This window comes from Colletotrichum fioriniae (assembly GCF_027942845.1).
Source record: "Colletotrichum fioriniae strain IMI 355084 chromosome Unknown scaffold_1, whole genome shotgun sequence".
Classification (NCBI taxonomy): Eukaryota; Fungi; Ascomycota; class Sordariomycetes; order Glomerellales; family Glomerellaceae; genus Colletotrichum; species Colletotrichum fioriniae.
Window position 1 is genome coordinate 5888416 of NW_027076837.1, and position 22470 is coordinate 5910885.

General features: G+C 54.2%; 5 protein-coding genes across 5 annotated transcripts; 2 read left to right on the forward strand and 3 right to left on the reverse strand.

The window, feature by feature from the left end:
- Positions 1 to 531: 531 nt before the first annotated feature.
- N0V96_001520 (uncharacterized protein) lies at positions 532 to 4412 on the forward strand (the record flags this gene model as incomplete). The annotated part of the gene is made up of 4 exons (XM_065756251.1): positions 532 to 939; positions 984 to 1427; positions 1481 to 1898; positions 1951 to 4412. 4 exons carry the CDS (start codon positions 532 to 534, stop codon positions 4410 to 4412), a joined length of 3732 nt encoding a protein of 1243 aa, XP_065615491.1.
- A 311-nt stretch (positions 4413 to 4723) lies between these two features.
- On the reverse strand, positions 4724 to 7939 carry OYE32_1 (NADH-dependent flavin oxidoreductase; the record flags this gene model as incomplete). The annotated part of the gene is made up of 3 exons (XM_065756252.1): positions 4724 to 6029; positions 6703 to 7218; positions 7254 to 7939. 3 exons carry the CDS (start codon positions 7937 to 7939, stop codon positions 4724 to 4726), a joined length of 2508 nt encoding a protein of 835 aa, XP_065615492.1.
- Positions 7940 to 9129: 1190 nt separating this feature from the next.
- Positions 9130 to 11448, reverse strand: N0V96_001522 (uncharacterized protein; the record flags this gene model as incomplete). Its single annotated transcript, XM_053194107.2, has 3 exons — positions 9130 to 9419; positions 9696 to 9777; positions 10093 to 11448. The coding sequence occupies 3 exons, from the start codon at positions 11446 to 11448 to the stop codon at positions 9130 to 9132; spliced, it is 1728 nt and encodes a 575-aa protein (XP_053048304.2).
- A 2269-nt stretch (positions 11449 to 13717) lies between these two features.
- On the forward strand, positions 13718 to 17571 carry RRP12 (pre-rRNA processing protein; the record flags this gene model as incomplete). The annotated part of the gene is made up of 2 exons (XM_053194108.2): positions 13718 to 13786; positions 13843 to 17571. 2 exons carry the CDS (start codon positions 13718 to 13720, stop codon positions 17569 to 17571), a joined length of 3798 nt encoding a protein of 1265 aa, XP_053048305.2.
- A 567-nt stretch (positions 17572 to 18138) lies between these two features.
- vti1 (t-SNARE VTI1) lies at positions 18139 to 18896 on the reverse strand (the record flags this gene model as incomplete). Its single annotated transcript, XM_053194109.1, has 2 exons — positions 18139 to 18226; positions 18298 to 18896. 2 exons carry the CDS (start codon positions 18894 to 18896, stop codon positions 18139 to 18141), a joined length of 687 nt encoding a protein of 228 aa, XP_053048306.1.
- Positions 18897 to 22470: the final 3574 nt, after the last annotated feature.

Here is a 22470-nt window from a genome sequence, read left to right on the forward strand (position 1 = left end):
CAAGTTCGCAAGACACGCTACGTCATTGACCATCACAGCTTCCCACCCAGCCTGCTCTGCTGCACACACAAGGGAAGCTGCAGCTGAAAGGACAGAGGTGAGGTGCTAACCCCAACCTGAGGTAATGTACCAAGTAGCTAAGTATTCATGGTGAAGCGAGCTAGCTGGCTAGAGCTGAAGGAGAGCTATGAGGCAATTGGAGGGGCTCGTTTCCCACCTCATCCATTTCATGGGATTGTCGGTTGGTTCCCTTTCCCCCCCTTTGCCCTGCTGGTCTGCTGGATGATCTGCATCCCTATGATTATATCCCTATCCCCCGAGACCTTTAACCTCCGCACATTTCGATCTTGCCTGCTTGATTCTCTCTCTGCTCAATTCTCTTTGCCTCTTTTCTTTCGTGTTTACCCAAGCACTAGGTAGGCAATTGACTTGGATCTTGACAGCGTAGTCTCATCTACGACTGCTCTATAATCTTCATCCACACCCAAGACAAACCACACCAGAGATTCAAGCATTGTTCATGGTAGCAAGATGAACTACGACGAACACACGGTGCCGACCGGCGGCCAACACTACAGCGGCCGGAACCGCATCCCAAACATCCACGAGTTTGTTGCCCAGCTCGACAAGGAGAAGCGCGAGCGCGACGCTGCCATTGAAGCCGAGGATAAGGAGCACGCGAGGATCGCCAAGGAAGCTGCCCGCCAGCAGCAACAGAACGGCAACACCACACAACAGCAACAACAACAAAATCTCCAAGACACAAAGGAGCATGTCCCCGAGAAATCAAAAGGTGCTCGCAAGAAGACCAAGACTGTGCGGGACCCCGTCACTGGCAAGGATGTCGAGATTGAGAACCCCAAGGAAAATTTCAAGGATGTAGTTGAAAACCCTCACGTGAGATCATCCCATAAATCCTTCGTTTCTCGCGGGCATCAAGTCCCCGCCCGCTCTAGAACCATTACTAACACGACAATTGACAGATATCCGTCCCCAACAAGAACCTCGGAAAGGACGCTACAGTCTCCACGTCCCCTAACCAGTCTGGCGAGGAGTACCGATGGGCCCAAGATGTCACGGCACCGCCCGACCCGGTCGAGCCCGGAAGCACCACAGACGTGCCCATCCACAGCGAGAAGACCAATGTAAACTTTTTCCACACCCCCAGCGTCAGCTACGAGCCCATGTTCGAGCACCTCGAGAGACGCGGCAACATTTTGTGCGCTGGTATCTTCTTTTCCATCGTCATCGTTGGCAAGTTCTTTGGTGGCTCGCTCTATGGCCTGCTTCCTCTCGGAGCTTTTGTTGCCTCTGGTGTCTTCCTGTGGATAAAGGACCTCATCACGCAGGGAAGAAACACCGAATGGTCTAGTGAGCAAGCACGTGGCGAAACAGCAACCGTCAACCTGGTCCCCGAATCCGTCGAGGTGCGTGATGCGAATTTCTGCCACAGTGATAACACGAAGCTAACAAATCTCAGTGGATGAACACCGCCGTCGGCATCATGTGGAACCTTATTAACCCCGAGATGTTTGCTGGCGTTGCCGATACTCTCGAGGATGTCATGGTTGCCTCAGTGCCCGGCGTCATCGAGAACGTGCGCGTTGCCGACATTTCGCAGGGAAGCAACCCGCTCCGTATTCTCAGCTTGCGCGCCCTTCCCGATAGCCACGTCAAGGACATCAAGGACGAGGCCCACAAGCAGAACCAGAAGAACACTGACCCCAACGAACTGGCTGCCATGGAGCAAGCTGGTGACTTTTACAACCTGGAGGCCTCAGTTGCTTACCACGCGAAGCCGTCTGGCTCTGACGTTTCGTCAAAGGCCCGCAACATGGGAATGCAGCTCGTCTTTTACCTCGGTGTTCGGGGTCTCTTTGGTGTACCCCTCCCAATTTGTGAGTGCACTAGAAGACTTGTATCAGTGGCATATTATCTAACATTTTGTAGGGGTTGAACTTCAGGGACTTGTCGCCACCGCCCGAATTAGGTTGCAGCTTACCCCTGAGCCGCCTTTCCTCAAGACCCTCACTTTTACTTTGATGGGCATCCCCAAGGTTCAGGCAGGTTGCACGCCAATGATTGAGAAGGGAGTCAACATCCTCAACTTGCCCCTCATCTCTAACTTTGTCAATTGGGCCATTGGCACCGCCGCTTCAATGTATGTTGCTCCCAAGAGCATGACTCTTGACCTGAGCAAGATGCTGCAAGGCGACGACATCAAGAAGGAGACGCTTGCGCTTGGACTTCTCTTCATCCGCATCCACAAGGCAACGGGCCTCAGCAAGCAAGACCGCCGAGGCAGTGAGGGTGGAGGCTCAGACCCCTACATCACCGTCGCCTGGAGCAAGTTCTCCAAGCCCCAGTTCTGCACCCGTGTCATCCAGGACGATCTCAACCCCGTCTTTGAAGAGAGCTGCGGTCTGCTAGTCACCGCTGACTTGATCAAGGCGGACGAGCAACTTTCCGTCGAACTTTGGGACAGCGATCGCTCATCTGCGGATGACGTCGTTGGTAAAGTCGAGTTGAGCATTCAGAAACTCATTCAGCACCCCGGCAAGATGTTCCCCCAGGTGTCCAAGCTTGCTGGTGTCAAGGCCGAGACCTCGATGCCTGGTGAACTGCACTGGGAGGTTGGTTTCTTTGGCAAGACTCAGTTCCGCAAGGCTCTTCGTACCGACGGTAAGGACGTCAACCTGCCTCCTGAACTGAGGGACAAGAAGGAGCTTCAGGACGAGAAGGGCACGATTGAAAATGATATGGAGGATGCTGTCGAGCACACTCCTCCGGACCCTCTCTGGCCCTCTGGTATTCTCAGCATCGTCGTCCATCAGATTGTTGGATTGGAGCTCGCCAATGTGAAGGGTTCCAACGGCAAGCGCAAGGGACGCGAGTACGAACCTGCCCGTCTCGATGCTGGCGAAGTCAAGGAGGAACAAGGCAGCAAGCTGCCCAGTTCATACTGCACGATTCTCGTCAACGATGAGCTGATCTACAAGACACGTACGAAGGCAGTTTCCTCGCAACCCATCTTCAACGCCGGTACCGAAAAGTTCATCCGTGATTGGAGGTCTGGCATCGTTACAATCACTGTCCGCGACTCTCGCAACAGACAACACGATCCCATTATTGGCGTTGTCCCTCTCAAGTTGTCCGATATCCTGCGATCCGGGAGTGAAGCCACAAGATGGTACCCTCTTGATGGCGGAGTTGGATACGGAAGAATTCGTATTTCCCTTCTCTTCAGGTCCGTTGAACTGCGGCTACCTCCTGCTCAGCTTGGCTGGGACGTGGGTACATTCGAGTTCACATCTCAGCAAATCATTGCTGCTGGCTACGGCAAATTGAAGACCAAGATCCGCCTTCGTACCGGTGGTAGCTCTGCTAGCATCAAGCGAGACGCTTGTAACAAATTGGAGGAGCAAGATGGCTACTCATGGAACATCAGTGGCGAGGACAAGCATGAGAAGATCCGTCTTCCTGTTCGTTACCGCTATAGATCCCCAGTCTTCTTCGAGTTTTACCCTCCTGGGAAGCGCCATGCCGACGCCTTTGCGTCATTGTGGCTCCAGGACTTCCCGGTTTGCGAGGAACGCGACTTTGATATTCCCATCTTCAACTGCGACAAGGGTCTGCGTCTGTCACAGAACTACATCAACCAGGACAACTACAAAGATATTCCCGACATGAAGATTGAAGAGATTGGTCGGCTCAGATTCAAGGGCCGCTTCTCCACTGGTACAGACGGTGATCACGTCAAGTTTGTCACTGACAACGATTCGCGCGAGACAATCGAGACCTGGGAAGCCTGTTTTGCGGAAGGAGTACGAGGCGAGGAGGTCCAAGCCGAGGTGCCCCCCGCAGTTCAGAAGCTGCATGACGAGTCTCTTACTCAAGGCCGCGATGTTCTAGCCCAGACTGACCCGAAGGAGAAAGAGAAGTGGCTCTCCAAGGACGGAACCGATTGGAGCACTGCCTTTGGCAAAGATCCCACACAGATGATAGATGGCGATAACGAGAATCAGGAAGACTTGAACTCGGAGGGACGCGATGATTTTGATACGGATTACGACGACGACGATAACAGCAGTGAGCCGGATCTCGGCCTCACAGACGCCAGCACCAAAGACACCAGGGCAAGCAGCAATGGCGCACGGCAATCAACAGACAGCAACGCGAGTGCGGCCCCCTCAGACGCATCTCAGAAAAGCAACGGCAACGGACCTGTCGCCGCTTACAAGGACTACAAGAGCAGGAGCAGAGACCTGCACCGTCAGCATCGGGGTCTGATGCAGTGGCGTCCTATGCGTAATGTGCAGTTCGCCAAGGATGAGGCCAAGTTTGCGATCCGTAAGATTACCAAGATGGGTGCTCTCAACGGTCGCAAGCCCGATGTCGAGACCGAAGTCTAAGCCTGTTCACTTTGTCGAGAGTAGAGAAATATTGAGATACGCAACAACGGCTGGGGTTATAGGAACAGGATACAGTCCGTTTTTTGACGGCCTTGGTAATGTTTATGAAGTACACCTACATGACACAAATTGCGATGAATGGGAGGGAGGCGTTTGTAGGTGTATTAGTAGTCAAAGCAGGCAAATAATAGTTTTGAACAGTTCTCGACCGTGGTTCCGTGCAAATCATGATTCTAGGTAAACGTTGTGGACATGTCTTTTCATCGGTGCGCCAAGCTATCCTGCGTCTATTGTGATCTATCTAACAGGGTCTATAGGTTTTCTTCTTTGTCACTCATATCTGTCTTCCCCTTTCCACGTCCACTGAACCCCCATCCAATCTGGTTCGCCATCTTGACATTGACCCCAAGCTCATCAGCATACGCATACACCAGACCAGGATTCTTCTGGAACCAACGGCCACACATGATCACATCCAACCCCTCCTGAAGGAACCCCTCCGCCATGATACCCGTACTAATCCCACCCACCGCCGACACAAGCATCCTCTCCCCGACAACCTTTTTGATCTCCTTTGCGAAACCGGCCTGGTACCCCGGCCCTCCCTTGATACTCGTCGCCTGCAGCGAATGAATCCCGCCGGAACTCACGTCCAGCAAATCGACGCCCCGCTCCGCGAGTAAAGGTGCCAATCGACACGAGTCGGCGAGCGTCCAGCTGTGAGGGACGAGGTCTGTTCTATCGTCGAACCAATCCGTCGCGCTGATGCGGACGAAGAGCGGCATGGAGTCTGGGATCGCGGCGCGGACGAGGTCGACGATCTCGAGGACTAGACGGGTGCGGTTTTCGAAAGAGCCGCTGCCGTAGATGTCGGTGCGGGCGTTGGAGATTGGGCTGAGGAATTGGTGGAGGAGGTAGCCATGCGCGGCGTGGATTTCGACGACGTCGAAGCCGGCGTGGACTGCGCGGAGGGCGGCGGCGACGAAGGCTTCTTTGATTGTTTTGATTTGGGACAGAGTCATTTCCTTGGGAAGTGGGTATGCCTCGTTAAAGCGGAGTGCGGAGGGGGCGTAGACTTCGTCCGGCCACCCGTGTGCTTCGCGGGGGGAGGTCGCGTTGGCGTGGATGAAGGGGGCGACGGTGCTGGCTTTGCGGCCGGCGTGGCTTAGTTGGATACCGATTTTTTGTCCCTGGGCGTGGGCGAAGTCGGTGATGCGTCGGAGGGGAGGGATCTGGGCGTCGGACCAGAGGCCTAGGTCTTGCGGGGTGATGCGGCCTTCCGGGAGGACGGCGGTGGATTCCATGAGGCAGAGGCCGGGGCCGCGTTGGAGGATGCCGCCTAGGTGGGTTAGGTGCCAGTCTGTTGCTAGGTTTCCTGCGGTGGGATCGGCGGAATATTGGCATAGGGGGGCGAGGAAGAGGCGGTTTTGGAGGGTGAGGGAGCGGATTTTGAGCGGGGTGAAGAGTTTTGGGAGGGAGAGGAGGAAGTTGGGGACTGGAGGGCTGTTCCCGAGGGGGAGATTGGGATGGGGTGTAGTAGGGTGCGTTCTTTGCTGCTGGGTTTTGGACGAGTTCGAGGGGGAGAGGGTCTGATGTTTTGGTGGCGTGAGAGTCCATCTTGAGAGCTGGGTTAGATGTTTGAAGATGCGGATGTAAGATGAGGCTTGATGGCGGGAGAGGGTAGCGAACTATTCGAATGGAAGTGAGAAGTTGGCAATTTTATGTTGGAAAGCAACTGTCATTCAACTTCAATTCTTCACCTTAAACTTGGCAGATTGTGTATTTTGGCAGTACCATGTACTATGTTGCCGACATCTTCTCGGTGCTCGTCGTTGGTCGCCGAACAGTCCGGCCCGTGTTGTGGGGCTTCGGCCGCTTGATCCGTGGTGTCAACGGGCCGGGGGACGATTCGGTGCGCGCCGGAGCCCCGTGAACCATCAACTTAGGGTTTTGGAGGTCTTTTCTTCGGGAACTCCTTCCGCTAGGTGGAATAATATGCACGCGGTAGCAGGTGTCAAAACTCCGGGAGAGCTTGGCTTAGCGGCTATGAGAGTCTCTTGAAGGGTAGTCGGCGCCGGGCATGCTTCGCCGTCGGCTAGATGGCTCGTCACGCCGAGGGCTCAAGTTGTCAGACTTGGACTCGAATATTTGATGTAAGAAGAATCAAGACTATTGAAAGGTACTTTTGGCGCGACATTAGGTCTTAAAACTTCTCCAGACAGGAAGGAAACAAGAGTCTGGTGAAAATTCCTATGCCTATTTGGCCACAGTCTTATAGATAGAATCATACCCACAAAGCGACTCCTCCTCCAGCGTCGCAAAGTCCCGCCCAGCAAATCTCTCCGGCTCAAGAGCCTTCAGCGTCTCCTGATTGACCTCCTCCCCATTAAGAAGCCCAGTCAAAAACTTGGCCGTCCCAGCAGCGTGCGTAACCCACACCGCAACAGCCATGTGCAACCCAGGCACCGACCTCACCGCGCCAGCAAGCGGCATATTATCAGGCGTCATGGAAAAGATCCCATTGAAGCTCCTGCTCTTGCTCTGACTCTCACCCACACTCCCATTCTCCTCAAATTCCGCCGCAGTCGCAGGAGGTAGCAATTTTCTAGCGGCCTCGAGCGTCTGCCGGAAATCAGGGATCCAGACCCCAATCGCGGTCCCGTCTTCTGCGTTGGGCGCGCAGCCCACGGGCGGGTGGTCGTAGCTTCCGATGCCGTAGCGGGTGCCGTGGTCTCTGGCGTAGACGTGGTGCTCCGGCCAGCGCACGAACGGCAGCGGGTTTTCGCGAGGAGGCGGCAGGGGGTTGCTTTGGGTGCGGGCGTGCATGTAGGGGTGTCCGACGGGGATGACGGGGACGGGGAAGGGAGGTCGCGGCAGAGGTCGCGGGCCCAGATGCCCGTTGTGAGGATGACTTTGTCGGCGTCGAGTTGCTGTACGGAGCCGAGGTTGAGGACCTGAACGCCCTTGATGCGGCCGTCTGATGTGAAGAGGAGCTTGTCGACAGAGCTTTGTAGGAAGCTGACGCCTGCTTTCTTTGCAGAGTCTTGGTAGAATGAGGTGATTCTGCATGCGTCGGCGGTTCCGTCGGTAGGGAATAAGACTGCAGCCCCGGCCCCCGGAGACCCTTCTTCTCTGACGAGTTCCGGGGCGAGTGTATGTGCTTCTTCCAGGCTCAGCATCTCAGCGGCTAGGCCGTGCTGCGCGGCAGCTGCGCATCGCGTCTTGAGGCGCTCGCAGCCCGCGGGCTGGAAGGCGATTTCCAGGCCGCCGACGGTGTCGAAGCCGCCGGGGATCTTGGTGTATTCTGATACGGAGTCGATGGCTAGCTTGGTGAGGACTGGAGAGTCATTGAACTGGCCGACGAAGCCGGGCGCGTGGCCTGTTGAGCCGAGGAGGGGGCCGAAGGAGCGGTCGATGATGGTGATTGTTCGCGGGGTTGTTGGTGAGGAGGATGAGAGGAAGTGGGCTAGGGCGGAGCCGACGATGCCTGCTCCGACTATGATGATAGTTTCGTGAGTTTCGGACATTCTGTTTGAGGATCGGGTACTGGGTTGGATGTGTTTGTGAGAGATATTGTGTCACATTAAGAAGAGTTGGGAAGAATGATGAGATTATATACTTTTGGACTCGAATTGAGTACATGCCATATTGACATATCGTTTTCGCAGTATTCATCGGTCTTGCCTTTACATGTCTCCCATTCATTCGGGGACCAAGACTCAAGACTACCGATTTTGGACAAGGGCGCCGGACTTGGCCAATCACATGTAGAGTAGCTCGCTCACTTACACCACGAAGCTGAGACCCGCAAGCTGTCGACACGCCTTTGGATGTGGGATTCGGACAATGTGGTCTAGCGAGGTGGGGCCATCTACACGCTACAAACAAGCCATCCAGAGCAGCCTCCTAAGTAGGTAAGAAGTCAAGGAAAGGTAATTCAAGAACTGATCCACGAGGTGTGAAGAAACAGAAAGTATCTAGGTAATGTTATCACGACAACTCAACAGGCCGGGTGCCTTCCACTTCCGCAACCCTCGTATACGCCGAAAGCTCAACAGGAGGCGGCGTGGCAGCGCCGACTTCCCTCATCTCTGTCCCGTGGCCGGGTAACTCTTGTTTCGCATCGTACCCGAAACCTTTCTGCCCATATCCTTCATTGCCTGTATTGCCCTCACTCTGAGAAGCGATGGCGGCCGCGGCCCTCTTTTGTTTCCTCTTCCGGAGGCAAATAAACAATCCAGCACCGAGCAGCAAAAGAACTAACGCAACCGCTCCCACCGCAATCCCCGCTACGGCCCCAGTCGAAAGACCTGCCCCTCCAGCAACGCCAGAGGCCTGAGAGGAAGGAACACGGCCGTACAGCGGAAAGACGGGATGTTTAACAGAGAGGGGTCCCCCGGCAGCACTCGGGAGACCGGTGAGGGAGATTTTCCTCCACGAGCTCCAGAGCGTCGACTCCCTCCCGCCGCTCGTCGCGATATTGTTGATCCAGATTTCCGTGTTCATGCTCAGGAAACTGACGCAGTCCCGGTAGGGTGTCCCGCCCGGCGTGGGCACGAGGCAGGTGTACGAGCTCGGGCAGCACCACGTCTGGGTATACGTCTGCGCGCTCTCGAGAGTTAGAGTTGTCTCGCACGCCGTTGTCCAGCCGGAGATGCAGGCTGTGCCTGGGTAGGCTACGCTTGCGACGTCGCCTATTTTCCAAAGGGAAAATGTGTCAGCCATTCCTTTGGCGCTTTTCAAAAGTCAGTATAGGATAGTCCTTCTCACTGAACGTATTCCCGGATGGTCGCCAGATTGCGGCGTAACTCTCGGGAAAGCATTGCGTTGGTAGGCTGGCCGTGGTCTCGGCCACGACCTGGTCCCGCAAGCACTCGACGTCCCCTGTAAGATCTTCCGTCTTGCCTACGAGACACCGAATATCGACGGGGGAGCAGAGGTCGGTGGGTGGTGTGAAGGGGGTTGTCTGCGGTGCCATGGAGAGGATCTTGGTCTGCTGGAAGCCGCCTGGTGTGAAGGTTAGTGTTATGAGCAGAGGCTCGTAAGTCGTTTTTGAGGCCATCGCGAGGTGTTATGTGCTTAATGTTTGCTCGCTCGATCGTGAAGTGTTGTGCTCTATGTTTTTGTCTTAGACGCACGGAGGAGGGTTTAAGGAACACAGAGGGTTCCAAAACTTTTTGCTTGATTGTGGGTGCGAGAGAGTATTGGTTTCTTAATGTATGCGACCTTGCTAGCGGCCCAGTGTCCTCGTGGCGAAAAAGTTTCCCATCACACAAGGCTTACTCTGTTCTCTGTTTGGAGATGTTCGTCCAGGTTTTGCCTGCGCATATTGCTCAGCCTGCTTACGGCCAAGGACCATGGTTATCTAGTTGCATATGTCGTGTTTCCATCACGATAGGCCGGGCCTTTTAGAATGTGGGACAAACCAGTCGGACATTATCACGCTCTATCGTGATCAAAGTAATCATGACAGTCTCAATGTAGGACTTCAGCCATGTAACTTGAAGCACATCAAGATCGTGCACCTGCAAGATATGCGCCAACGCTAAAAAACTAGATACAATCAAGTCTAGATTGATCAAAGGTGCTTCGCTGAATCTAGGGCAAATAGGATAGCATTTGCTATGAGACTGACTCTGAGCTGTCATATTCTTGTTGTGCTCTACCATAGAATGTCTACCTCCATATTAGAACAGAGAAAATCCTTCAACGGGTCAGGAGGCGCCGGATCATTCGCCAGACTTCTCTGGAACTCAGTCCTCAACTTTGTCATTGGCTGTAGCACCCAGGTGTTGAACGACAAGATATCCGATTCCTCTTTCGGGTCCCTGACGGTATTGAATAAGTAAGGCGACTCGAGGCGACCCGACGACTGGTTAACTTTGGGTTCCCACACAAGATGCAGCTTCCAGTCTTTCCACTTAATCGCTCGCAGCTCCTCCTTGATGTAAAACAAAAATCCCAGCCTCTCGGACTTGACGTTGGCCGGGTTCTTGAAGAAGATTGTCTGATCGATGCCGTCAATGGGGCGGTCGTCTGGAATCCCAGACTTGGTGATGGACAAAATGGTGGTGAAAATGTCCGTCACGTGAACGATCTCGTTGGACGTCACGCCTTCCGGAACGTGACCCGGCCACCGTATAATGAAGGGCACTCGCAGACTACCTTCCATGGCAGTGTGATATGTTCCCGACCACGGCCCCGCCGTGCCCCTGTACGGCTCTCTGAATTCGGGACCGTTGTCAGAGGCAAAGATGACGACTGTGTTTTCCCGAATTCCGAGGGCGTTGATGTGGTCCAGGAGTTGGCCTACGCGGTGATCCATCTCGGCCATGGAGTCGGCAAAGTCGCCTTGCTTGGTGGTCCCAGCAAAGTCTTTGTGTGGCAGCGTCGGGAAGTGAAGGTGGACGAGAGGGTGATAGAGGAAGAATGGGCGTTCCGCCGCAACTTGACGGGACAGCCAGTCTTTGGACTTTTCTACTAGCATCTCGTCGATGAGTCTTCTAGCTTCCAAGTCGTAGACGCGCACATTCTCCGACTTTTGCGCGGCAACTCCCTTCATGATATATGGCAATTCCGCCACCTCGGGAGTATACCCAATCGCAGATGTAAATTGCGTCTCATCCGTCGTCCTTGGGATCCCAAACCACTCGTCAAAGCCTCGGTCTGAAGGGTACCGGCCCGGAATATCTCCCAAATGCCATTTCCCGTGGTGCGCAGTAGCATAGTCGTTCTCCTTGAGACACTCAGCCAGCGTCCTCTCCCACGGAGTCAGTCCCTGCGGGAACCCCGCAGGAACGGATTGTCGGCAGCCGGTCCGGATCGGATGCCGGCCCGTCATCAGCGCGGAGCGGGTTGGCACGCAGTCGCTCTCCACGTTGAAGTTGTGCAGCAGAAGACCTTGCGTTGCGAGCTTGTCGATCCGGGGCGTTGCGGCGCCGCGGAGGGCGCCCCCGCCGTAACAGCCCAGTTCACCCCAGCCGAGGTTGTCGGCTAGGATCAGGACAACGTTTGGACGGTTTGGGTCTCGAGACATGGTGTACGTGAAAGATAAACTAAAACTTAAGAAAATAATGATAAAATAATAATAAAAAATTTAACGATTCAAGAGAAAAGGGGTTGCCGGCAGATAAGATTCTTGAGGAAGGTATAGAGGTTGAACCCTACGTTCGTCTGATTCGCGAGGTGCGTACTATCACGCCATAGACGGAGTTGACCTCCGATTGCAACTTCATGCGGCAACAACCTTCTCAGACGTCAACGACGACCCTTAATTGTATCGACTGTTACGCAACATTCCTAAATGCTGTGTCTTATCGCGATGGGCATGTCCAAGGTTTATTTGACTCGCTTCATATTACGAGACTTACAGAGAGACAAATATGAGTTTGATGCGACGAATAGGAAGGGATCGTATCAGTATTCTCTCGGGTCGCTCTACTAGTCTAAATCTATTGTTTTATTCATTTTCTTTTCATTTTCTTGTTTGTATAATCTAACCCCAACATAGTCTATCGTAGGGGCAGCATACCATCTTTTCATGTCCCATGCTGCTGCTAGGCAATCTGCAGCTCTTAGATGTTGGTACTGAAAGAGGTATACTCCTCTAAAGTCAGCACGTAATTGAAAATGTTGAGCAAGTAGTGGAACCTACTTAAACGCAAACGCAGTTGTATCTAGGGTCAAGCTTGAGACCGCAAACGCAACCGCCAACTCCTCCCAAGATGTTTGTGCACCGATCGCCTGCCTTTGGGCACTGCTGCCAGTTTTGGCGCTTGACGGCGGATTGGTCTGATGCGGGTGCGGCTGAGGCCAATCCGGCAATGATGGCCACGGCTCCGAAAAGAGTTGAGAACTGCATTGCGGTGTGAGTTGAAAGTGGTTTTATGAGAGAATAGTTAGAGATGAGATTATGCCTGGATTTTTGGACTGAGTTCTATCAAATAAGTACAGTACCATACGAGTGCAGCACCGACGCTTTATAGAGACACCATCCTACCATCGGTGTCCTCGGAATACAATGATACGAATGTCTCGGGGACTCAAGGTGCAGGGTCATTGTAGCATCAGGAAGACCACAAATGCCAGGCAGATAATTGCCGGACTGACCCTCGAGGTAAGTTCAGCTACGAACTGCGACTCATTCAAACGTGAGATGTGGATAGACATTCGAGAAATGTTTAATTAACTTTAGTCTACGTTGACAAAAGATGGGTCCGGCTTCCCAATCCCGAACAGTGACATATGCTATGATATAAGACTTGTCAAGGGGCTGAGCTTCTCAGTTACGCTTTCATGTAAACCGACTTAACGTCTAGATACTTAGCTTGGTAAACGAAAGCTCGTCAGTACGTGAGATATTGTGAGTATAACCTTGGTTAGCCTAACCGCATCGTATGTCACTTGTGATATGAAACCTATCATGACTATGGACGCCGATAATGTACGAGGTTGAAGAGAATGGATCACTTGATTAAGTTTGCAAACGTAATTACTGAACTGACCGGCGGGATTCGGAGTAGCCGTGATGGAGATATGAAATGCCGGTGGGAGGATAGCTGGGAACCCAGAACGGGGATGGAGAGCAATTCTTGTCGTGTAAATCAGGCTTCGCCGCTTACATACTTTTTACATTAAGCCATGCCCGAGTATTCTCTCCTGTCTACAGCCTTGGAGCAAGAAACAACGAGAGGTTTTCACCATGATTGCAGTCTAGTTTGTGGGCCCGCAGCAAATACTTCGAGAGGATGAGAGTGTAAAAATACCTAGTGACTGTTCACAGTATCTATAAAGGCCGACGGAATCCCTACTAACTGGGGGACGCCTAGGTGGCTGGTACGAACTTCCGCAATAGTCCCACCTTATTGTGCGTGCGTGAGTATGTGTCAGTTGTGTAGCTTATTTCAAGCAGTCTCTAATGAAGAGAGTACTAATTATACCAAACACGTAATACAGGGTATTGCAGACATGAGAAACGAGGTACTCATGGTCCATGAAAACTGAAAACGACATTCCTGAGCTCTGCAAACCTGCTTACGGCGATTGTGGGGGATTTCAACGTTGGAATCCACCACCGTTAGAGGACCGTGCGAGATGTACAATCTTCTGGTCAAAGCTGTCTTTCTGACACAGTACGTACCCTTGTTAAGCGAGTCTTATCGGGGGCGGGGTGGTTCGATAAGGATTTTTTTGCGCCAGGAAAAATTTGGGACACTGAGAGGACGGGATCCTCGACCACACCGGCTTTGACTTGCATCGTCTCTTCCACAGTTGGTCCCCGACGGAATTGGAATACGACAAGCACAATGTCGACTCCAACTCTTGCCGAGAAGCTGGACAAGATCCGCTCCCCGGGTCTTCAAAGTCAAAAGAGGGTAAGCTGTACCGAATGTTCTCAGTTTTGCCGTTATCCTTACTAACATGGTTCAAGACTGCCGTAGTCCTCGAGGCGGTCGACACAACACTGAAGGAGCAAAACGCTCAGCCCACACCGACTGGCTACTTCGCCGCCCTTCTCGGCCTCCTCACCCAAGCTGTAGAGAGCGGCAATATCAGCTCCGACACGACGACCTCCGTGGTTTACCTCCTCGATATCGTCACCCCGTTTGCGCCTCAACCTATCCTTCGCGCCAAGTTCACCCAGATCCTCACCTCGCTCGCACCCGTTCTCCTGCAACAAGATGCCGAAGCCCTCCTCCTCCGCTCGTCCATCGGATGCCTCGAGTCTCTTCTTCTCGCACAAGATGCCGGTGCTTGGGAGCTGGGCGTGACCCAGATCGGCCCCCGCAGAGCCGTCGCCGGTCTGCTCAACCTCGCTCTCGAGCAGCGCCCGAAAATCCGCAAGAGGGCACAGGAAGCGCTTCGAAAAGTCCTGAAGAATCCGCCCCCGAGCCCCTCACTCGACCATCCGGCTGCGGACATGTGCGCCCACACCGCTCTTGCTAACCTCGAGGATATTGCTGGAAAGGCCGCGGCGGCAAAGAAGCAGAAGGGAGCCGAGTCTGCCCACGATCCCGCTCTGATCCACGCTCTCCAGCTCATCAAGACTATTGCCTCTGCGAGTGGCGGCTGGCCCAGCAAGAAGATCGAGTCTCTGTGCGACCTCCTCCTCGGAATCTCAAGATCCGGCAACGAGTACATGACGATGGCGACTTTTGAGATTTTCGAAATGATTTTCGAGGGCATGGCCGACGACGTCGCTTCGTCCAAGCTCCCACGACTGATGGAGATTATTTCGGAGCTGCGCCCTGCTGCAAACGACACGCAACTTATTCCGCCTTGGCTGGCAATCCTCTCGAGAGGCTACGATGTCTCTGCACAACTCGACTCTGAGGATGTTTTCCAGAACCTGCCCGAGATTTTCTCAATGGTCGCCCAGTACCTCGAGTCCCCCGCACACAACATCCGGATTTCCGCTTCCGAGTGCTTGGTCTCATTCATGGCGAACTGTGTTCCGCAGTCGGTCATTCTGGAGCCATCAGTCTATGACGAGAAGACTTTGGAAAAGATTGCCAAGATTGCCGAGTCTCTGCTCAGCCTCAAGTACCAACAAGCCTGGATGGAGAGTTTCAACGTCTTTGGAGCCATGTTCGACTCCTTGAGATGGCGGGCAAACCCCATGATGCTCAACATCACCAAGGCTGTCGGAGAACTCCGTGGCAGCGACTCTTTCCAAGGCAAGAAGGAGGCCGACGAAGTCATTGGCAAGGCCATCCGCGCCATGGGCCCCGAGGCTGTCCTGTCCATCCTGCCCCTGAACATTGCGAAGCCCGCCAAGGGTCAACAGGGCCGCGCCTGGATGTTCCCCATCCTCCGTGACTACCTCAGCAACACCAACCTCGCGCACTTCCGTCAAGAGATGGTCCCTCTCAGTGAGCTCATGTTCCAGAAGGTGCTTGATCACGGCAAGGCCGAGAAGACTTTGGAAGTCAAGATCTTCGAGACCCTTGTACAGCAAATTTGGGCCACCTTGCCCGGCTACTGCGATCTCCCGCTTGATGTTACCGAGGCGTTCGATCAGTCATTCGCCGAGCTCCTGGCAAACATCCTGTACAAGCAGGTCGAGTTGCGTCTGGAGGTCTGCCGTGCGCTCAAGGTTCTCATCGAATCCAACCAGGCCATTGCGACCATTGAGGATGATGATGAGGAAGATCTCGTTCTTCAAAGCCGCATCTCCAGGGCTACGGCGAAGAAGAACCTCGAGCACTTGGGCAGCTTTGCCGGAAACATGCTCGCTGTTCTCTTCAACGTCTACACCCAGACCCTCCCTCAGTCAAGAGGACCTATCCTCCTCACTATCAATGCTTTCCTCAGCGTCACCCCCAAGCAGGAGCTCATCGATACCTTCGACCGGGTCAGCAAGATGCTCGCAGCGGAACTGCAGCAGACTGCCGACCAGGAGAAGCCCAAACAACAGCCCAAGCAGAACGCTATGCCTTCAACTAGCAACACCCTGATGGATCTGATCATCTGCATTGCGCTCTACCTGCCACGCGAAAGCTACACGGCTTTGTTCGAAATTGCCAATGTCATTATTTTCAGGGACAACGAACCTCAGTTGCAGAAGAAGGCTTACAAGCTGGTACCCCGCCTTACCGAGTCAGAAATCGGCAAGCAGGCTCTCGCCGCACGCAATGACGAGTTGCAGCAGATGTTCCTGACGAGCGCCGAAAAGGTTTCCGCTCCCGCCCGCAGAGAACGCCTCGCCGCCCTCTCTGCGCTGCTTCCTTTCATCCCCGATACCTCCCTCCACTTCATCCCCTCCATCCTCAGTGAAGTCGTTATTTGCTGCAAGGAGAACAACGAGCGCGCCAGAGAGGCTGCGTACGACCTCCTTGTGCAGATCGGTCACCGCATGGAGTCTGCCAACGACGCCCCTATCGATAATAGCAAGATTCCTCATATGCCCGCAGACGCGCCTGCCGGTAAAGCCAACATTGAGGAGTTCCTCACTATGGTTAGCGCCGGTCTTGTCGGCAGCACCCCTCACATGATCTCAGCATCCATCACCGCCCTCAGCCGCGTACTGTACGAGTTCAGGAGGTCCGTCAGCACTCAGACCTTGGCCGACCTCGTGCAGACCATGGACCTCTTCCTGACCTCCAACAACCGCGAGATCGTCAAGAGCGTCCTGGGCTTCGTCAAGATCTGCGTCGTCAGTCTCCCCTCGGAACTCGTCATCCCCCGCCTGTCCTCCATGGTCCCCAACCTCATTATTTGGAGCCACGAGCACAAGGGCCACTTCAAGAGCAAGGTCAGGCACATCCTGGAGCGCATGGTCCGCAAGTTCGGCTTCGACCTCGTCAACCAGAACTGCCCAGAGAGCGACAGGAAGCTCATTGTCAACATCCGCAAGACCAAGGACCGCGCCAAAAAGAAGAAGGACGCGGCCAAGGCCGCCGGCGAGGAGAGCGATGAGGAGGACGGTCGCCAGGGACGCAAGTTTGACAACGAGCTCGACCAGGCTCTCTACAGTAGCGAGTCGGACGGCTCCAACGACGAGTCCGACGATGACGACGAGGGCGGCGCCGCGGCCGCTGGCGCCAAGGGCAAGCGCGGCAACAGGAAGGGCGGTAACACGTACATTGTCGAAGACGAGGACGAGCCGCTCGATCTGCTCGACCGCAATGCCCTCGCCAACATCTCATCCACCAAGCCCGTCAGGATGCGCAAGCCGGGCCGGACCAAGGCCAAGACCGATCTGGACGGCAAGCTGATCCTCGGCAAGGATGACGACGAGGCGATGGAAGTCGATGGCGTCGAGAACGACGGCTCGGGCGTCAACGCCTACGTCGCCGCGCTCAAGGGCAAGGACGCCGGCAAGAGAGGTCTCCGCGGTAAGCTCAAGTTCAGCAACAAGCGCGGCCAGGACGACGAGGAGATGGAGGACATGGACGAGGGTGACGCCGCTGCCGTCAAGGCTCAGGTCGACAAGAGCCGCGGCGGTGGTAGGCCGCCCTTCCGTGGCGGACGGGGTGGCCAGGACCGCGGTGGACGTGGAGGGCGTGGTGGACGCGGCGGTGGTGGTGATCGTGGTGGTCGCGGTGGCAAGGGTGGTATTGCTGCCGGCCGCAAGGGTCTCGGCGAGGATAGGAGACGGTCAGGTGGTCCGTCGGGCGGAGGTGTCAACAAGGGCAGAGGCGGCCGTGGACGGAGATGAGCTCGTTTGCGGAACGATCTGGAGGGGAAGAGGGAGAGCAGGGGGTTTCTTTGAAGATTTAAAAGTGTGATTATACCCATTCAATGAGGTTAAAAGCGACCCCGAGTTGAAAAGGGAAAAAGAGGGTCTCTCAAACATTGTCATGTCGGCGTCTTGTCGGGTACGGTAAATAGAGAAAAAAGAAATTGACGTTTACATCAGAGCGACTAAAAGTACATATTCTCATGCAAAATGGCGTCGGTCAAACTGTCATCTGTCTAAGGCACCTTTGATAGCGTCATGATGGTTTTCTTGTTTTTGACTACGTCTGTCTCTGTTTGGACTCGGCCTTGCTTTCAAACCCAGACCAGGGGCTTTTCCCCAATCGTTAAATGACATTGCACTCGAGGCCCTTTCTCTCTCTCACTTTGCTTGCAAAAAAAGCACACATAGGAAAAAAACGTAATGAGGTTCCCAATGGGAGCGATCAAAGTACAGTCGTGGTAGAATCCTTATACAACCCAAAACTCCGGGCCCCGCACTCCTGACGGGGTTTATTGTAACTGCTGCTGCTGCTGCCGCATGCCTTTATCTGAACTTGCTGTAAATGACGGCGATAATGAGAAGAACCAGGATGGTGATGATGGAAATCGTAATCACCCGGTTGGTAGCCATCCTTTGAGTATGTTAGCCCGGACCTATCACCTTGTAGCCTTAAACCAAGGGGCAATAAGGACGAATATTTACCTACGTGCCATCCCCCGCAACGTCTTGACGCTACGGTCCACATATCCCTCGCTCTCGAGAAGGCGCGATTGGGTGTGCAGGATGGTTTCGCGCTGGGTATGCAAGTCGCCGAGAATACCGGCCCCGATGCCCTCCGTCTCGTTGGCAAGAGCCTGGCTCGCCTTGAGCCGCTGCGTGGAGCGGTCGAGGCGGTCTGTACCGGAGAGCAGCTGCTGGCGCTGCTCGAGCTGGACGTCCTGGCCGCTGCCCGAGGGGTTGTCGGTGTAGCGCGCGCCGAACAAGGCGGCGCGGTCGTCGGCGAGGGAGCGCAGCTTGCGCTTGTGGCCGTCGATATCGGACTCGTGGTTGCGGAAGCGGGCGTTGATCTTGGAGCGGAGGGTGGTGGGGATGTTTGCCTTTTCGAGGCGCATCTGGGCGAGGAGCTCGTCGGCCTCCTCGAGGGCGCGCTCGGCGGAGGAGAGGGCGGCTTTGCGGGGCTCGCCTGAGAGTTCGGGGATCTGGTCGAGTTTCTGGACGAGGTCGGCTTGGACGAGCTTCAGCTCTGCTTCGTAGTCGCCGAAGCGCTCGGAGCCGGGCTCGGTTTCGAGTGGGTTGGACATGGTGGCGGCGGATTGGGGAGGTGGAAGGGTCGTTGGTCGGGTGGTTTTAGAAAGTCGGCGGGAGATGTGGTGGTGACCTTTCGCCTTCGAGAGGACGATAAAGGGGATGGAGTGAGAGGATGGAGAGAGAGGCCTCCTTGTCGAGAAGGTTGTAGGCGAGCTGTGATCGTTTGGCTTCGTTGGGTATCACAAGATTGATGGTCGTCACTGCGGGTTCGTCGGGGTGGTAGTTGGATCAGTGCCGAAAACGGTCAAGGGCGAGTGGATTGTTGGTCTTGATGAATGTACTTGGTCGCATGGAGTACGGAGGTGTATGCGTAAGTCAGGACCGGGCTTGGCGACATCATTCCTCCCGAGTGGCTGGTGCACCAATCGGATGTAACGAGACGCTAGGCTCCAGCCACTGGGCCTTCAGTGGACACACGATCATTGAGGTGCCTTACCTCAGCAAAGGTGCTGCAGCAGAATAGCCAGTCCGATGAAGAGACACGTGATATATATGGCCCAAGCGCCCGCCTTCCCCGTCCCCCACCCGCAGGCTGGTCTTTTAATGAGAATTCGGCCGGCGCAAAACTTCGTTTCTCTCTTCTTCTTTTTCTTCTTCAAAGTTGAAACCCCCGGCTCTAGAAGAAACCGGCTCCGCGTCGCCAGTCTGGAAATGCATTTATGTGTCTCTCGCACTTGGACGTGGAGTTGAACTTAAGCCGGGTAGACTGATGGCAGTTGAAAAACTGTCACGGCGCTTTTAAGAATTGGGGACTCGTACTACCGTTTTCCGATCCCGTTGAGTGCTCGACATACTTTCGTCGTCTACCCTTGGCCTTGTGATATCTCGACACTATCGAAATGGCCGACTTGGCTCTGGCTGTACGCTTTTGGCCTGCTTTAAATCTATGCGCACTGCCAATTCTGAGTACAATTGGAAGCAGGTACTGTACCTATCTGCACAGAGCGCCGTATCAAAAACCTCGTATGTCAGATGCCATGAGGCTCAAGGATATCCATAATCCACATGAAGGATAACTGGACGATAAAACAACAACTACGCCTTTGTCTGCGTCTTGCCCAGAAATGTGCTCAAGTGGCGCGTCAGCAGATGACTGCCTGGAGATGGCCCATGAGGCAGCTCGCAATATGTTGAATCAAGGTGCTTGAAAGGCAAGATGAATCGGATTTCAGCTGCTGCGTACGTTAAGGCTTGGTGCCTGCCGGTTATAGCAGCCCAACGCGTCTCAAGCCCAGGCACATTAGCAATGTAATCTTGCCTGAACCACGAAGACGTACTTCACCGCGCGTCGCAGCCTCCCAGGTGACTTTGAATGCGTGCTCACGTGAGCAACGCGGCCCGTTCCTCGACGTGACTCTGTGAAGTGATTGGGATATCTGCCTGGCACAGAGCGTGTTACCATGCCCTCGCAGCTGAATGAATTTCAGGCGCATTTATAGAAGAAGTTGAAGCTGTACAGGAAGACATCTCTAAAAGGGTAAAATCTACGAGATCTCTGCGCGCAAGTCCTTACCGCGCAACGCTCGTGGGATGTGAAAGGAAGTTTCTTCACGTGCAATACTTTTTCATCGAAAAGCGGCAAAATCGCAAGATTTTGGGCGGTGACCAGCCATTTGTCGAAAATTTCAGCAGTCGTCGCCCACCGCAGGCAGCAAAACCCAAGAAAAACCAACTTCAACCGCCCCTGGCCCGTGCGCCCAAACCGGTCGTTGGAGAAATCTATATAAGGGCGACCTTACACCGCGTATCTTAGACTTTTCTTCTTCTTTTTTCTTCATGTCGACAATACTTCAGAGAATCATTTCTATAGTATTCGACCTACTCTTGGTTCCCTAAAGGAGCTACAGATCCCACCCTGGTTGATGATTGATATCCTCGACACCCTAGAGTGAAGAACTCTGGTTGCTCTCGCACCCTCCGCAAGGAGGGCGGTTTCCTGCAAAGGTCTCTGTATAGAGAGCGGTGATGATCTCGTCCCTGATTGTGGTCTTGCCCTTGGGCGCACGGTCAGGGTGGGTGTCGATGGACGTCTGACAGGCCTTTTTTCTCTTTTTCATTGCTTGCTGGAGCTGGTCTCTGGCAGTGAGGACGAAGCTTCCCCCCTCTCGTGATCTTTAGTAGAAATTTCTGCCACCCGGCGCCATCGCAAAGTTGAATTCTGCTGAACGTACTTATCCGTATCAAATCCAGTAGTGACGCTGAAACGCATTAAAAAGAAACCACGCGTAGAAATGATCGCTTCCGCTGGCCAAACTGCCATAAAGATTCAAATCAGCTTTTGATCGCGAGAATGATGGAACGCCTCTATCGCGGCCTTTTGTGGTGTTTTTTCCGCAAAATGATTGCACTGATGAACGGCAAGTTGAAAGCTACCTACCTTGGATCTCAGGAAGGGCCTTCTCGTCTGTTGTCTCCAGACCTCACTTTCCACGAGCACGCGTTCATCCAAATGAAGCGTCTAAACCATCAAATTCCGAGCGTTGAATCTGCATATGTCGTCTCGAATCTTCAGCCTCTTTTCGGGGGGGAAAAAAAGTCTAGCCAGCCACTTGTGGCGTCTTGGATCGTGAACCATCGAGTGATAGTTAAAGTCCGGCAAGACAAGGGGGGCTGGGGAAAGAGCTGGGGACGCAGTGCGCAGTAGGATCAGGTGCAGGGGTGTCCCAATGCAAGCGTCATTGCGCGTGGGAACTCCGGCAAGAGCTGAGTTTCGTTTCATCGCATCGTGATCAGCCGGCCGAACACACCTGCCGACGTCTTTCCGTGCCCGTCTCACCTTTTCTTTCCCTTCCTTCTTGTCACCGAATTTTGCACCAGAAACTTATCCCAAGGTTCGGAAGGGGTCCTTCCTGCTCAAACTCAAGCTCCAGCTCCAGACCTGATACCTTACCTTCTGCGCCTCGCTTTATCTCTTTGCAGCCCTTGCTACCGACAGCCACGTGTCGATCATTGCTTGCTCCAGAGCTGAGCTCCCTCTCTCAAGAGACCCCACCAGACTCTCATCACATCCTCAGAAACAGAGACCAGAGGTCAAGATGCCGCCAGGTCAGCCGCTGTACGTTTTGTTTCTCCGCTTGTCTCACTGAGCTCTGGTTTCTTTCGCTCTCGGCCTACACACCGCATTCATCCCTACACCCACATACCTCGTATGTTACGCACACACAGCTGCTGCTGCCACTACCACAGCCCCAAAGACCGCTACCTGTTTGAATCCGTTCCATCCCTTCAGCTGCATGAGTTGCAGCACTAGTAAGCGCACTGGTCCGGAGCCCAGCCCAGCCAAGTGGTGGTGGTGGTGGTGCTACAGACGCAGATGTACCCTACTTGCGTACCAAGGTCCAATGTTGCCTCCGCCAACTTGAGACTTTTGTGCTCCCCTCCCCGAACCTGGGGCGGGGTGTCAGTCACAGAGACAAGGTGTGAGTTTGGCTTACTGGAAGCATGTGCGAACCATTGTTCTCTTTCCCCAAATCGTCGTCCGTGGCTTGCGTCTGAGAATCCCCCTCTCTTGCCTGCCGTCATTCCGTACAGAGTAGAGAGCTGTTATCGGCCTCCCTGATTCTTCTT